Consider the following 14,523-nt stretch of genomic DNA (forward strand, 5'->3'; position numbering starts at 1 on the left):
GAAAAAATACCAAAAAAAATGGGTGGCGCTGTGGTATAGCGGCGCGCTCTCCCTGGGGAGAGCAGCCCGAATTTCACACAGAGAAATCCGTTGTGATAAAAAGAAATACAAATACAAATACACACACACTCAAACACACACAACTGAAACACATAGTGTGGAAAAAAAACACATATGAGAGCCCTAAACTACTACAAAGTACAAAAGAACCCATCTGATTTCCCAATGATCAATCACGTCTTCCTACCAACATCAGGTCAGTTGAAGCCGTGATAGTTTCAGTTTCAGTATCAGCAGCTCAAGGAGGCGTCACTGCGTTCGGACAAATCCATATACGCTACACCACATCTGCCAAGCAGATGCCTGACCAGCAGCGTAACCCGACGCGCTTAGTCAGGCCTTGAGGGAAAAAAAAAAAAAAGATGAATAACTAATAGATAAGCTTACACAAATAAATAAATAAATAAATAATAATGATAATGTAAAAAAAAAAAAATTAAAAAAAATAATAGATAAGCTTACACAAATAAATAAATAATTATTAAAAAAAAACAAAAAACAAACAACAAAAAAAAACAAATGCTACTCAACACATGACACGCTTAACATCTCGGAACACATATGCTGCCTGATTTTCTGAAACCAAAGAGACTCAGGACAGGATTTATGTTGTTGGTGTTTTGGGGGGCGCGGGGGGGGTGGGAGGTGGGGGGGAGGGGGGTGGTTGTTGTTGTTGTTGCCCATTACAGTCATATTACAGAGTCTTCAAATTATCAACATTTTTTTTTGTTTCTTTGTTCTGTAAACAACTCTTAAGCTGAAATTCCACACTACACAAGAAACAGCTGATGACTGTGTGTGTGAGTGTTAGTGTCTGCATTTGTACATGTGTGTGTGTGTTTACTTGTATATGTGTACAAGTGCCTCTGTGTAAAAGTGTATGTGTGCTCACGCATGTATTGGTGTCTGCAAGTGTGTGTGTGTGCGCGCGTATGTGCATATGTGTACAAGTTCCTCTGTGTAAGAGTGTGTGTGTGTGAATGTGCGTGTGCACGTGTGTTGGTGTCTGCAAATGTGTGTGTGTTTGCATGTGTGTATAAAGTTCCCCTGTGTGTGTGTGTGTGTGTGAATGTCGACGCCTGCAAAATTGTGTGTGAGCGTCTGCATCTCTGTCTGCAAATGTGTATGTGTTTGCATGTGTGTTTGTACATACATGTGTCACGACAGTCAGTCGTGTCCGACTATGACCATCAGAACAGTAGAGGAGGCAACTGCTGTTCCGACTATTTTGGGCTAGAATTTGATTATAGTGGAGAGTGTCTTGCCCAAGTTACATCCCCACTCTCTCGCCCAAGAGGGTTTTAGGACAGTCGGCGTTGGGGATGGTTCCCAAAGGCCAACTACCCCACAAGGCTGCAGCACTAAGAGCCAGTGCAATTTTGCCTCCTAGTTTGAGAGTCATAGTCCTTTACAAAAGACTAAGCTGTAAATGATTTCCCACTGACTGGAGAAACCATTGGTAATACAGCTCTCACTTTGCTGTTGGCCCAAATGTAAAACTTATGTCAATCTGTGATACAAGTCGAGTGTTGGACCAAATAACACACACCGTAAAACACAGCTCTCTCTCTCTCTCTCTCATCGCAGACCCTTAGAACCTTCAACACACAGTGTCAGTATTTCTCCACAACTGCATGCATGCTTTCTCTTTTAAAAGCTCCCACAAATCCCAGAACGTTCAACTCACGGTATATAGGTAGGGAGGGTGTGCGACTCGCTTTCATGGTGGAATTTTCGTCGCTTTGCAGAGCTGAGAAGTAGGTCATATGACGACATGAGCAGCCCACCACCATAACCGGCTTCTCTGGCTTCAGAGTTTACAAATGAATCCGTTCGAACACGTAACGGCAGATACATGACAAGAAACACGCTCAAAGTAAACACAGAAGACTAAAGCAAATGCGTGTGTGTGTGTGTGTGAGTGTAATTATAAAACGAAATATACCTTGTAAACTTGCAAATACAGACACCAAAAATGTTCAAAAATCCTGTCGTCAGAACATCGATTTACACGACCAAATTTTAGCTTTTCGGTGACCTGGGAAAAAAAAAAAAGCGCATGCGCACACGGTTCTTGCTAAAAATAGCCTAGGGAACCAACGAAAATCCAGTGAATGCCAGCCTGCACACCCTCCCTGGTATTTCTACATGCCTGCACTCCCCTTCAAGCAGTGCAGTCTCTCCAGTCTGTTAACAAAGTCTCGGGAAGCCCACGGATGGAGCCAATAGACCAGAATCCTTGCCGAGAAATGTCTTGGGCGTCACCTAATCGCCCTGCAGGATTCTGCAAGAGATGTGCCTGCAGAGACGCCAACCCCTGTCATGCGTCTGTAGGAACAATCAGGAAATTTTGGTAGGAACGTTTTGAGTTTGCTAAGAACACTCAAGACTCCCGAGCCCCACATCAGAAAAAGGAAATTTTCTATCTAAAATTACGTTTAAATAACATTCTTACCGTGACCCAACTAGTGCAAACTCCGGCAGGGGTCTGACATTCCTGTCCTGTGCAAACTACTATCCGCCTATGTGGAGAAAACGAAACTACGGCCGGTAACCTCCCGGAAGTAGGTAACCTCCCCTTTGTCCCGCTGGCTAGCGCCCTCTTTTTCCGGCAGCCATCATGACTCCTGTTCCTGTGCTCTTCATACGGATAAGTTTATCTACAAGGGCCAACCTGCAACAAGGTGTAACTGCTACAATTAAGCTGACTGGTCCGCTCAATGCTGTTTCAATGTGAACACACACACGACCGCCCTGGCCTCGTGACCAATACGTCTAGAGCTTCTGGGTAATGTTACGACAGGAAATCATGTGACAATGCTATGTAGTTAAAAAAAAAAAAAACCTCATCGGAACAATTTTGACGTTGGTGTAACGTAGGAACAAACTATGGCGAAATATTAACAGTCAGCGTCTCTGAACGTGTTGTCTGGGGCATGTGGATGTTGCAAACCGCCCTTCAGAATCCTGCGAGAGGTGTGTCGTCTGAAGCACTTATCATTCGCTGTTATGGCTCCAGGCTGGACTGCTCTCCACGTTCGTCGGTTCTTTTATCGATTTCACTTTTGTCATCGTCGTCGTCGTTGTCGTCTTCGTCGTCGTCTTCTTCTTGGGCTTCAGACTCTCCTCGAAAGCCTCCAAGTCCTCTTCTGTCAATGTCTGTGAGGCATAAAATACATATATATATATATATATTTATTTTTTTTTAATGAACACTTTTTTTTTTTAACTTTTTTTTTAATTTTCCAAAAAACATGTATACAATACAGAGACTAGTATGAAACAAACAATATAAAACGAACAGTAGCATCTTCCACTACAGAGAGGGAGATAAAACAAAAACAAAACAAAACAGACTAAACAAGGCAAAACAAATCTGTAACAACAACATCAACAACAACAACAACAACAAAAAAAGAAAAAAAAAAGGAAGATTTGTCCAATCATTCAATCAATCGATGTTTACACATTAATGATTGTAATGAACACTTTTTTTTATCACTTACATTATACAAGTACAAACATTCAAACAATGAGAATGAAAAAAAACAAAAAAACTGAAACATATAAATGCAAATGATAGACACACACACACACACACACACACACATTATCGTTATCGTCACCATCAATATCATCAACATAAGTGTTTCTACATCCCCCCGACCCAACGTTCCACTTCTCCCTCACGCTCCCCTGTCAACCATCCACCCCCTACCCCCCCCCACACACACACATTATCGTTATCGTCACCATCAATATCATCAACATAACTGTTTCTACATCCCCCAGACCCAACGTTCCACTTCTCCCTCACCCTCCCCTGTCAACCATCCACCGCCAACCCCACACACACACCACACACACATTATCGTTATCGTTACCATCAATATCATCAACATAACTGTTTCTACATCCCCCAGACCCAACGTTCCACTTCCCCCTCACGCTCCCCTGTCAACCATCCACCCCCTACCCCCCACACACACCACACACACACACATTATCGTTATCGTCACCATCAATATCATCAACATAACTGTTTCTACATCCCCCAGACCCAACGTTCCACTTCCCCCTCACCCTCCACTGTCAACCATCCACCCCCCCTCCCTCCCCCCCCACACACACACATTATAGTTATCGTCACCATCAATATCATCAACATAAGTGTTTCTACATCCCCCCGACCCAACGTTCCACTTCCCCCTCTCCCTCCCCTGTCAACCATCCACCCCCTACCCTCCCCCCCCCCCCGCCCCCCCCCCACCCCACACACACACATTATCGTTATCGTCACCATCAATATCATCAACATAACTGTTTCTACATCCCCCAGACCCAACGTTCCACTTCCCCCTCACCCTCCCCTGTCAACCATCCACCCCCTACCCCCCCCCCCCCCCCCCCGCCCCCCCCCCCCCCCCCCCCCACACACACACATTATCGTTATCGTTACCATCAATATCATCAACATAAGTGTTCTACATCCCCCCGACCCAACGTTCCACTTCTCCCTCACGCTCCCCTGTCAACCATCCACCCCCTACCCTCCACACACCACACACATTATCGTTATCGCCACCATCAATACCATCAACATAAGTGTTCTACATCCCCCCGACCCAACGTTCCACTTCTCCCTCACGCTCCCCTGTCAACCATCCACCCCCTACCCTCCACACACACCACACACACATATATATACACACACCCCACTCTCCACACTGAGTCGATCTCCCTATTATCTGAATCTCGTCATTTCAACCTTGTTTTAGTCCATAAATCCTCATCTGATTCAGCAAAGGGAGGAAGAAAAAAAATAGATGTATTGCTTGAAAAAACATGTAAAAAAAAAAATTAATTAAAAAAAAAATATATATATATATATGGAGAGAGAGAGAGAGAGATGGATAGATAGATAGATAGATATCTTTCTTTTTTTATGCATGAAATATTTACATATAAAACATTCTCTCTCTCTCTCTCTCTCACTCTCTCCCTCTCTCTTGCACTGCACTATATCGTACTGTATTGCGTGGTACTATATTGCATTGTATTGTATTGCATAAGTACTGTACTGTGAGTGATAAGAAACTCTAGGGAGAGCTGGACAGTACAAGGTCTTCAGAGAAGAAGCCCCCCTCAGTCAAGTGTTTCGGCCCATATTGTATTGTATTGTATTGTACTGCATCGTATTGTATTGTGTTGTGTTGTGTTGCGTTGCGTTGTGTTGTGTTGCGTTGTGTTGTACTGTATTGCATTGTTATATTGTACTGTATTGCATTGCATTGTAATGCTTTGCATTGTACTGTATTGTACAGTACTGCATTGTATCGTATCGTATCGTATCATATTGTATCGTATTGTACTGTATTGCATTGTACTGTACTGTATTACATTGCACTGTATTGTATCATACTGCACTGTATTCCACTGTGCTGCATTCGATTGTAACTGTACTGTACTGTTGCTGTATTGTATCATATCATATCGCATCGCATCACATCGCATCATATCGCATCCTATCGCATCGCATCACATCGCATCATATCGCATCGCATCACATCGCATCATATTGCATCGCATCGCATCATATCACATCGCATCATATCATATCGCATTGCACCACATCATATCACATAGCGTCATAGCGCATCGCATCATATCATATCGCATCACATCATATCATATATCGCATCGCATCATATCGCATCGCATCGCATCGCGCCGCACAACCACACCTCTCTGAAGGCCCCCAGCTCCTGAGCGTAGCGCTGCCGCTGCTTGTCCAGCTTCCTGGAGAACTTTTCGCGCTTCTCCGCCGGCATCTCCTTCCACTGGGGCCCCAGAACCTGCATCTTGCTCTGCGTCGTGCCCTCTATGCCGCCCATCTTCTTCCGCAGGAACAGGTGGAACGCCGTCCTGAGCACACCGATGTTGACGATGACGATAACCCATAATAAATGATTTCTGAACGCAGTGAAATGGATAATGATAGTGATGATGATGGTGGTGGTGATAATAGTAAATAAACATGGCCCAACCCTCTCCACAACATTCCCAGCTTCAGAAACCAGTTGGAACAACCGACCTGAGTGTTAAGAATAATAAGAATAACGATGATGATCATCATCATCATAAAATAATAGTGATAGTGATAATGATAATAATAATGATAATCATAACGATAATACACACACAGTGATACACACACGCACACACACTAATACCCACACCCACACAAGCACTCCCACATCCACACAAACCCACCCACATACACACACACACACACATACCTCCCCCTCCCCACCCCACCCCCCACACACACACCACCCCACACACGCTCACACACACCCTCATACCCACTATCGCCCACACCCACACACACCTTCACATACACACACACACACACAACACACACATGCTCACACACACCCTCATACCCACTATCACCCACACCCACCCAAGCCCCCCCAACCCCACCCCCCTCCCCAACTCCACCCCTACGCCCCCCCCCCCCCCCCCCCCCCAAACACATACACACATCCACTCCCTTCCACAAAGAACCGACTGAAGCGACAAGAGCCCAAACCACCACATCAAGGCTCTTGAGAGGAAACACCACCACCCTCTTGTCGGCAACCAACCAGCCAACTGAATCCCTCCAAGACTACGAGGACAGGCAGGCAGACACACCAGCCATCATGCTCAACATCCCAGGTGTCGAGAGCAAGGAGTGCCCACACAGCAGCTGATTTATTTATTTATTTTATTATTATTATTATTATTATTACTACTACCTTTTTCTATATTATAATTATCATTTATTTATTTATTTATTTATGTAAGCTTATCTAATATTTATTCCCCCCCCTTTTTTTTTCTTTTTTTTTCTTTTTCTTTTTTCTCAAGGCCTGACTAAGCGCGTTGGGTTACGCTGCTGGTCAGGCATCTGCTTGGCAGATGTGGTGTAGCGTATATGGTTTTGTCCGAACGCAGTGACGCCTCCTTGAGCTACTGAAACTGAAAACTGAAACTGAACTAAAGTCGCTGACTCTGGGAGCACTAAGCACCAAATATGTGGAGCGATAGCCTAGAGGTAACGCGTCCGCCTAGGAAGCGAGAGAGAATCTCAAGCGCCCTGGTTCAAATCACGGCTCAGCCGCCGGTATTTTCTCCTCCTCCAGTAGATCTTGAGTGATGGTCTGGGCACCAGTCACTCAGATGAGACTGAGTCCCGTGTGCAGCATGCACTTAGCGCACGTAAAAGAACCCACGGCAACAAAAGGGCTGTTCCTGGCAAAAATCTGTTGTAAAATTCACTTCGATAGGAAAAATAAATAAAACTGCACGCGGGGAAAAAATACCAAAAAAAATGTGTGGCGCTGCGGTATAGCAACACTCTCTCCCTGGGGACAGCAGCCCAAATTTCACACAGACAAAAAAGAAATACAATACAATACAATACAAAATACCCTCCCGATACCTGGGCAAGAGCATACACAGATGGGTCTGCTGAAGAGGCAGTGAAGAACGGAGGAGGAAGTGGGGTGTATATTACAGTGTTCCCAAAAACGTACATATGTGCATAAATGACGCACAGATTTACAACTTTGACGCACAAAATTTTTACCCTGTGCGTCAATGTGACGCACACTTTTTCCTGAAACTAACAAGCATCTTACGGCTTCCAGGAAAACCGCGAAGCACGCATCGTGGGCCTAAGCTTAGGCTAGTGCATAGCAGACGAAACTGAGCTGGCCAAAAACGTGTTAGAGTAACTTCCCTTGCCGATGCAGGCAAACGCTGTTGTGTGTTCATTAGTAGTGAGTATGGTTATGTGCTCATTATAAGTAGTTGACTGTGTTTTCATTGTATTCAAGCATTTCGAATGTCCTTGTTTGGAGAAGGTGTGGGTTTCTTTTCATTTTCATTGTACAATTGTCTTCATTGATTTTTTGTATGTTTTCCTGTTGACCCTCAGAAATGTGACAATGACCCTCAAAAATTCCAGTCAAAGGGTCACAGTGACCCTCAAAAAATCAGGCCCATTGGGAACACTGTATTAGATTCCCTGACGGCAAAACCATCAGCAAGTCAGTGGCTACAGACACCCTGTCCACCAGCTTCCGTGCTGAGGCCTGTGCTCTGCTAAACTCGCAGCCCCAGACTTTCAGCCAGGGAGACACGCTACCCACCAACACAGTGTTCCTGACTGACTGCAAATCTATCCTGCAGAGTCTCGAGGCGCCGGGAGGAGAGCAGATCTTAACTCACTCAGTACGGCCAGTCCTCTCTTCTCCTCTACACAGACCCCTCGGATGTCCAGTGGGTGTCTCAATGATCCAACCTTTAGCTTCCGTCGTCAGAATTGTGGTATTCTTCGTCAACATTCACCTCTTCAGTGTAAGAGCCTTCCGCTTGTAATATTTTGATGGTGGTAAATGGGGAGAAACGCTGTTAACGTCGTCTCTTTCGCCGTTCGTATGGAGAGAGTTAAGAGATATCAGGCAAGAACTGAATCTCCTCAAAGAGAGAACTGCTGTGGTGCTGCAGTGGATCCCCTCCCACTGTGGCATACGGGGCAATGAAGAGGCGGACCGCCTATCCAAGGCAGGCAGCAAATTAGAGCAGCCAGCCCACCCAGTGTCCTACAGCGAGGCAAAAAACAATACTGAGAGACAGCTTCAGGAAAGCATGGCGCCAACATCTGGATATCAGGCTGGAAGACAAAAAAAGATGGCATCCATGAGCTGGACAGGGCGGCACAGGTTACAATCTTCAAACTGCAAATGGGACACTGTCAGCTCCTCTCCCATCTGAAGATATCACATACTGACCAGTGCCCTTGTGGCACAGGTCCACAGACCACCCCTCCCATATCCTGCAGTCCTGCCCCACCTTCGACGCTCTGAGACGCCAGGCATGGCCCAGCCCGGTGGAGCTCCAGGAGAAACTGTGGGGACCGGTGGGGTCCCTGCGACGGACCGCAGACTTCGCTGTCCTGACCGGACTGAAAATCTAGCGTGGCCAGGGAACACAGAAGAAAAAGAAGAAGAAGCAGAGAAAGACTACACACATCCACACAGCACACCAGGACACAGGTACACAAAACAAGACACAGGAAACGTCAGGCAGAAAAGCGGCAGGACTCACCTAGGGGGTTTCTCAGGGGCCCCTGGAAACTTCATTTTCTTCGGGTGGGAGCTTTTCTGAGGCCTGCATAAAAAAAAAAGGCTGAACGTTGTGTTGTAACTTGTGTTGTGTTGTGTTGTAACTTGTGTTGTGTTGTGTTGTGTTGTGTTGTAACTTGTGTTGTGTTGTGTTGTAACTTGTGTTGTAACTTGTGTTGTGTCGTGTTGTAACTAGTGTTGTGTTGTGTTGTAACTTGTGTTGTAACTTGTGTTGCGTTGTGTTGTAACTTGTGTTGTAATTTGTGTTGTGTTGTGTTGTAACTTGATTTGTGATTTGTGTTGTAAGTTGTGTTGTGTTGTGTTGCGGTGCGTTGTGTTGCGTTGTGTTAACTTGTGCTGTGTTGTGTTCCGTTGTAATTTGTGTTGTAACTTGTGCTGCGTTGCGTTGTAACCTGTGTTGTGTTGCATTGTAATTTGTGTTGTGTTGTGTTGTGTTGTGTTGTAACTTGTATTCTGTTGCGTTGGGTTGTGTTGTAACTTGTGTTGTGTTGTGTTGTGTTGTACCATATCACAGTGCAGTGTAGTGTAGCGTAGTTGTAGTGTAGTGCAGCGTAGCGTAGCATAGCATAGTGTAGTGTGCTGTGCTGTGTTGTGTTGTGTTGCACTGTATTGCATTGCTCTTTGTGTGGTATTGTGCTGTAATGTAACGTATTGTATTGCACTGTATTGCATTGTATTGTATTGTATTGTATTGTGCCGTATTGTAACATATCACATTGCACTGTATTGTATTGTGTTGTATTGTGCTGTAATGTAGCGCCACCCTTTTTTTTTTTCTTTTTTTTTCTTTTTTTTTTTTGCTGCCTGCAAATTTATTTGTTTTCTTATCAAAGTGGATTTTCCTACAGAATTTTACCAGGAACAACTTTGTCGCCATAGGTTCTTTTTTATGTGCGCTAAATGCATTCTGGAAACAGGACCTTGGTTTATCGTCTTATCCAAATGACTCGTAGCATCCACACACACACACACACACACACACACGCCACACACACACACACACGTGCATGCGCACAGACGCGCGCACACACACACACACACACACAAAACAAAACCAAAAAGAGACTTACACGACAACATCCCCATTCAGAACAGCTTCCTCTTTGGTGAGCCGAACCTTCTTTGACGGAGGTTCGAACTCAGGGTGAAGGTGTTGGTAATGTCGGATCTCCTCCTGGACAAACCATACTGTCATACTTGTAGTCGCTATAGTGATACATAATATGCTGTCATACTTGTTGTAGTCATGGTAATAAATAATATACCGTAAAGTTTGGTCCTGTTGAGCGCACCGGTAGATAAGCCACACCCACTAAATTTTGAAAAAGATTGAACTTCATACACACATAAGCTGCACTCGCTTATGAGCTGCACTTATTACCTGTACCGGAACACATACCAATACCACAGAAAAGCTGTAAATACACAAGTAGAAACAACACAAAGAAAAGGAAGCGAAAATACTGCTAGTGCCACCAAAAAAAAAAAAAAAAGAATAAACTCAACGAAAATAATATTCATAATTTACGGATAGTCACATCTATTCAACGTCGTCCTGCTCACTGAATCCACTGAAATCTTCGTCTTCAGTGTCCGAGTTGAAGAGAACCAGCACAGCTTCCTCCGCCATCTTGTCACTGACTTCAGCCTCACTTTCGCTTCATGAACATGAAGGTGGAGGTCGCTGCTGGTTTGTCGCTTGCACTGTCGTCTGCTAGGTCGATCGCCTTCAATTTGAAGGCTGCATCATAGGCGTTACATCACGTTTTCGGCATGATAAGGGTGTGCGCTTGAGCAGAGTAGAACTGAATGCTGATCCGAAGGCTTTAATGTGTGCGGATTTGACTTTTAAAACGTGAACAGTTAGCACGCTAACCTGAAGCTCATCCAAAAATTCATGGACAGAAATCATGATTTTGGTGAGTTGAAGGGCAGCTAAGAATAGATGACGATAACTTGACACTCCCAGGATTGTTAATATCCTCAGATAAGCCGCATCATTGCATAAGCCGCAGAGGTTGAAGCTAGGAGAGTAAGTTGCGGCTTTTGACCGAACTTTACGTAACTCTGGTATTAGCAGTTATGTTCACTCTGGTGTTTGTAGTTATCAAATTATAGACTGTCATGCTTGTAGTAGTTAGAGTAATACATGATATACTGTCATACTTGCAGTTAAAGTAATTAATAATACACTCTGGTATTTGCAGTTAACTTCACTCTGGTATTTGTAGTTATTATTAATAATAGACTATCATACTTAGAGTAATACATAATATACTGTCATATTTGCAGTTAAAGTAATTAATAATACACTCTGGTATTTGCATTTAACTCCACTCTGGTGTTTGTAGTTATCAAATTATAGACTGTCATGCTTGTAGTAGTTAGAGTAGTACATGATATACTGTCATACTTGCAGTTAAAGTAATTAATAATACACTCTGGTATTTGCATTTAACTTCACTCTGGTGTTTGTAGTTATCAAATTATAGACTGTCATGCTTGTAGTAGTTAGAGTAATACATGATATACTGTCATACTTGTAGTTTAAGTAATTAATAATACACTCTGGTATTTGCAGTTAACTTCACTCTGGTATTTGTAGTAATTATTAATAATAGCCTATCATACTTAGAGTAATACATAATATACTGTCATACTTGTAGTTAAAGTAATTAATAATACACTCTGGTATTTGCATTTAACTCGACTCTGGTATTTGTAGTTATCAGATTATAGACTGTCATGCTTGTAGTAGTTAGAGTAATACATGATATACTGTCATACTTGCAGTTAAAGTAATTAATAATACACTCTGGTATTTGCATTTAACTTCACTCTGGTGTTTGTAGTTATCAAATTATAGACTGTCATGCTTGTAGTAGTTAGAGTAATACATGATATACTGTCATACGTGTAGTTTAAGTAATTAATAATACACTCTGGTATTTGCAGTTAACTTCACTCTGGTATTTGTAGTAATTATTAATAACAGACTGTCATGCTTGTAGTAGTTACAGTAATACATAATATACTGCCATACGTGTAGTTAAAGTAATTAATAATGTACTCTGGTATTTGCAGTTAACTTCACTTTGGTATTTGTAGTTATTTAATAATACACTGCCATACTTGTAGTAGTTAGAGTGATACATGATATACTGTCATACTTGCAGTTAAAGTAATTAATAATACACTCTGGTATTTGCATTTAACTTCACTCTGGTGTTTGTAGTTATCAAATTATAGACTGTCATGCTTGTAGTAGTTAGAGTAATACATGATATACTGTCATACTTGTAGTTTAAGTAATTAATAATACACTCTGGTATTTGCAGTTAACTTCACTCTGGTGTTTGTAGTAATTATTAATAACAGACTGTCATGCTTGTAGTAGTTACAGTAATACATAATATACTGTCATATGTGTAGTTAAAGTAATTAATAATACACTCTGGTATTTGCAGTCAGCTTCACGTTGGTATTTGTAGTTATTTAATAATACACTGCCATACTTGTAGTAGTTAGAGTGATACATAATATACTGTCATACATGTAGTCAAAGTAATTAATAATATACGCTGGTATTTACAGTTTAAGTTCACCCTGGAATTTGTACAGTTCAGATCAGTTCAGTTACTCAAGGAGTCACCACGTTCGGACAAATCCATATATGCTACACCACAACTGCTAAGCAGATGCCTGACCAGCAGCGTAACCCAACGCACTTAGCCAGGCCTTGAGGGGTACTTGTAGTTAACAGATAATACGCCGTCAAACTTGCAGCTGTGGTAATAACCATAAATCAATATTAAACTCTGGTTTTTGCTTGCAGTTGGTAAATTTACTCTGATGGTAATAAACAATAATGCTCCGGTATTTGTAGAAAGTGAATTTACTCTGGTGGTGATAAATAATATACTCTCGTATTTGTAGTTAAATGAATTTATCCTGATGGTAATAAATAATATACTCTAATATTTGCAGTTAAAAAATATACCTGTTAATAAGTTTTCTCTGGTATTTGTAGTTGATAGATAACAGACTGTCATACTTGTAGAAGTTGTGGAAATACATAATATTCTGCCCTGCCTGAAGTTATGGTAATTAATAATATACTCTGGTATTTGCAGTTTATATAAGTTTACCATGGTATTTATAGTTATCAAATATAATATACTGTCATACTTGTAGTAGTTATAGTAATACATAATATAGTGTCATACTAGTAGTTGTGGTAATTAATAATATACTCTGGTATCTGCATTTAAGTTTACTCTGGTATAGGAAATTATCAAATGATAGACTGTCATACTTGTAGACTAGTAGTTATAGTGATACATAATATACTGTCACACTTGTAGCTGTGGTAATTAATAGTTTATTCTGGTATTTGTAGTTGTTAAATAACAGACTATCCAACTTGTAGGAGTTATAGCAGTACTTAACATACTGTCCTACTTATAGTTATAGTAATCAATAATGTACTCTGGTATTTACAGTTAATAAATTTACTCTGGGATTTGCAGTTAATAAATAATACTATCAGACTGTCATACTTGTAGTTATAGTCATACATAATGTATTGTCATACATGCTGTTATGGGAGATCAGGAAAAAAATCTCCACCCTTTACCCACAAGACTCCGTCATACTGAGATTCCAACCCATGTACCCTCAAGACTGAAAGTCCCAACGCTTTCACCACTTGGCTACTAGTAACTGCACCTGTCATAACTAGATTCAAACGCGGGACCCTCAAGACTGAAAGTCCCAACGCTTTCACCACTTGGCTACTAGTAACTGCATCCGTCATAACTAGATTCAAACGGGGGACCCTCAAGACTGAAAGTCCCAACGCTTTCACCGCTTGGCTACTAGTAACTGTGCCCGTCATAACTAGATTCAAACGCGGGGCCCTCAAGACTGAAAGTCCGAACGCTTTCACTACTTGGCTACCACTATGCCCGTCATAACTAGATTCAAACGCAGTACCCTCAGACTGAAAGTCCCAACGCTTTCACCGCTTGGCTACTAGTAACTGCACCCGTCATAACTAGATTCAAACGGGGGACCCTCAAGACTGAAAGTCCCAACGCTTTCACCACTTGGCTACTAGTAACTGCACCCGTCATAACTAGATTCAAACGCAGTACCCTCAGACTGAAAGTCCCAACACTTTCACTGCTTGGCTACTAGTAACTGTGCCCATCATAACTAGATTCAAACGCAGTACCCTCAGACTGAAAGTCCCAACGCTTTCACC

The 14,523-nt window shown here is 42.4% G+C and overlaps 1 protein-coding gene across 1 annotated transcript in view; it reads right to left on the reverse strand.

Annotated features, from left to right (window-relative positions):
- Window positions 1-410: 410 nt before the first annotated feature.
- The window catches only part of LOC143277139 (nucleolar transcription factor 1-A-like), a 24,316-nt gene continuing 10,203 nt past the window's right edge, over window positions 411-14,523 (reverse strand). Inside the window, exons 8-11 of the mRNA XM_076581880.1 lie at window positions 10,328-10,431; window positions 9,220-9,282; window positions 5,805-5,985; window positions 411-3,219 (exon numbers count right to left, since the gene is read on the reverse strand). Coding sequence (XP_076437995.1) covers window positions 3,058-3,219; window positions 5,805-5,985; window positions 9,220-9,282; window positions 10,328-10,431 — 510 coding nt within the window. The 3' untranslated portion in view covers window positions 411-3,057. The remainder of the gene's footprint in view (window positions 3,220-5,804; window positions 5,986-9,219; window positions 9,283-10,327; window positions 10,432-14,523) is intronic.

Source organism: Babylonia areolata, chromosome 33 (genome assembly GCF_041734735.1).
Source record: "Babylonia areolata isolate BAREFJ2019XMU chromosome 33, ASM4173473v1, whole genome shotgun sequence".
NCBI lineage: Eukaryota > Metazoa > Mollusca > Gastropoda > Neogastropoda > Buccinidae > Babylonia > Babylonia areolata.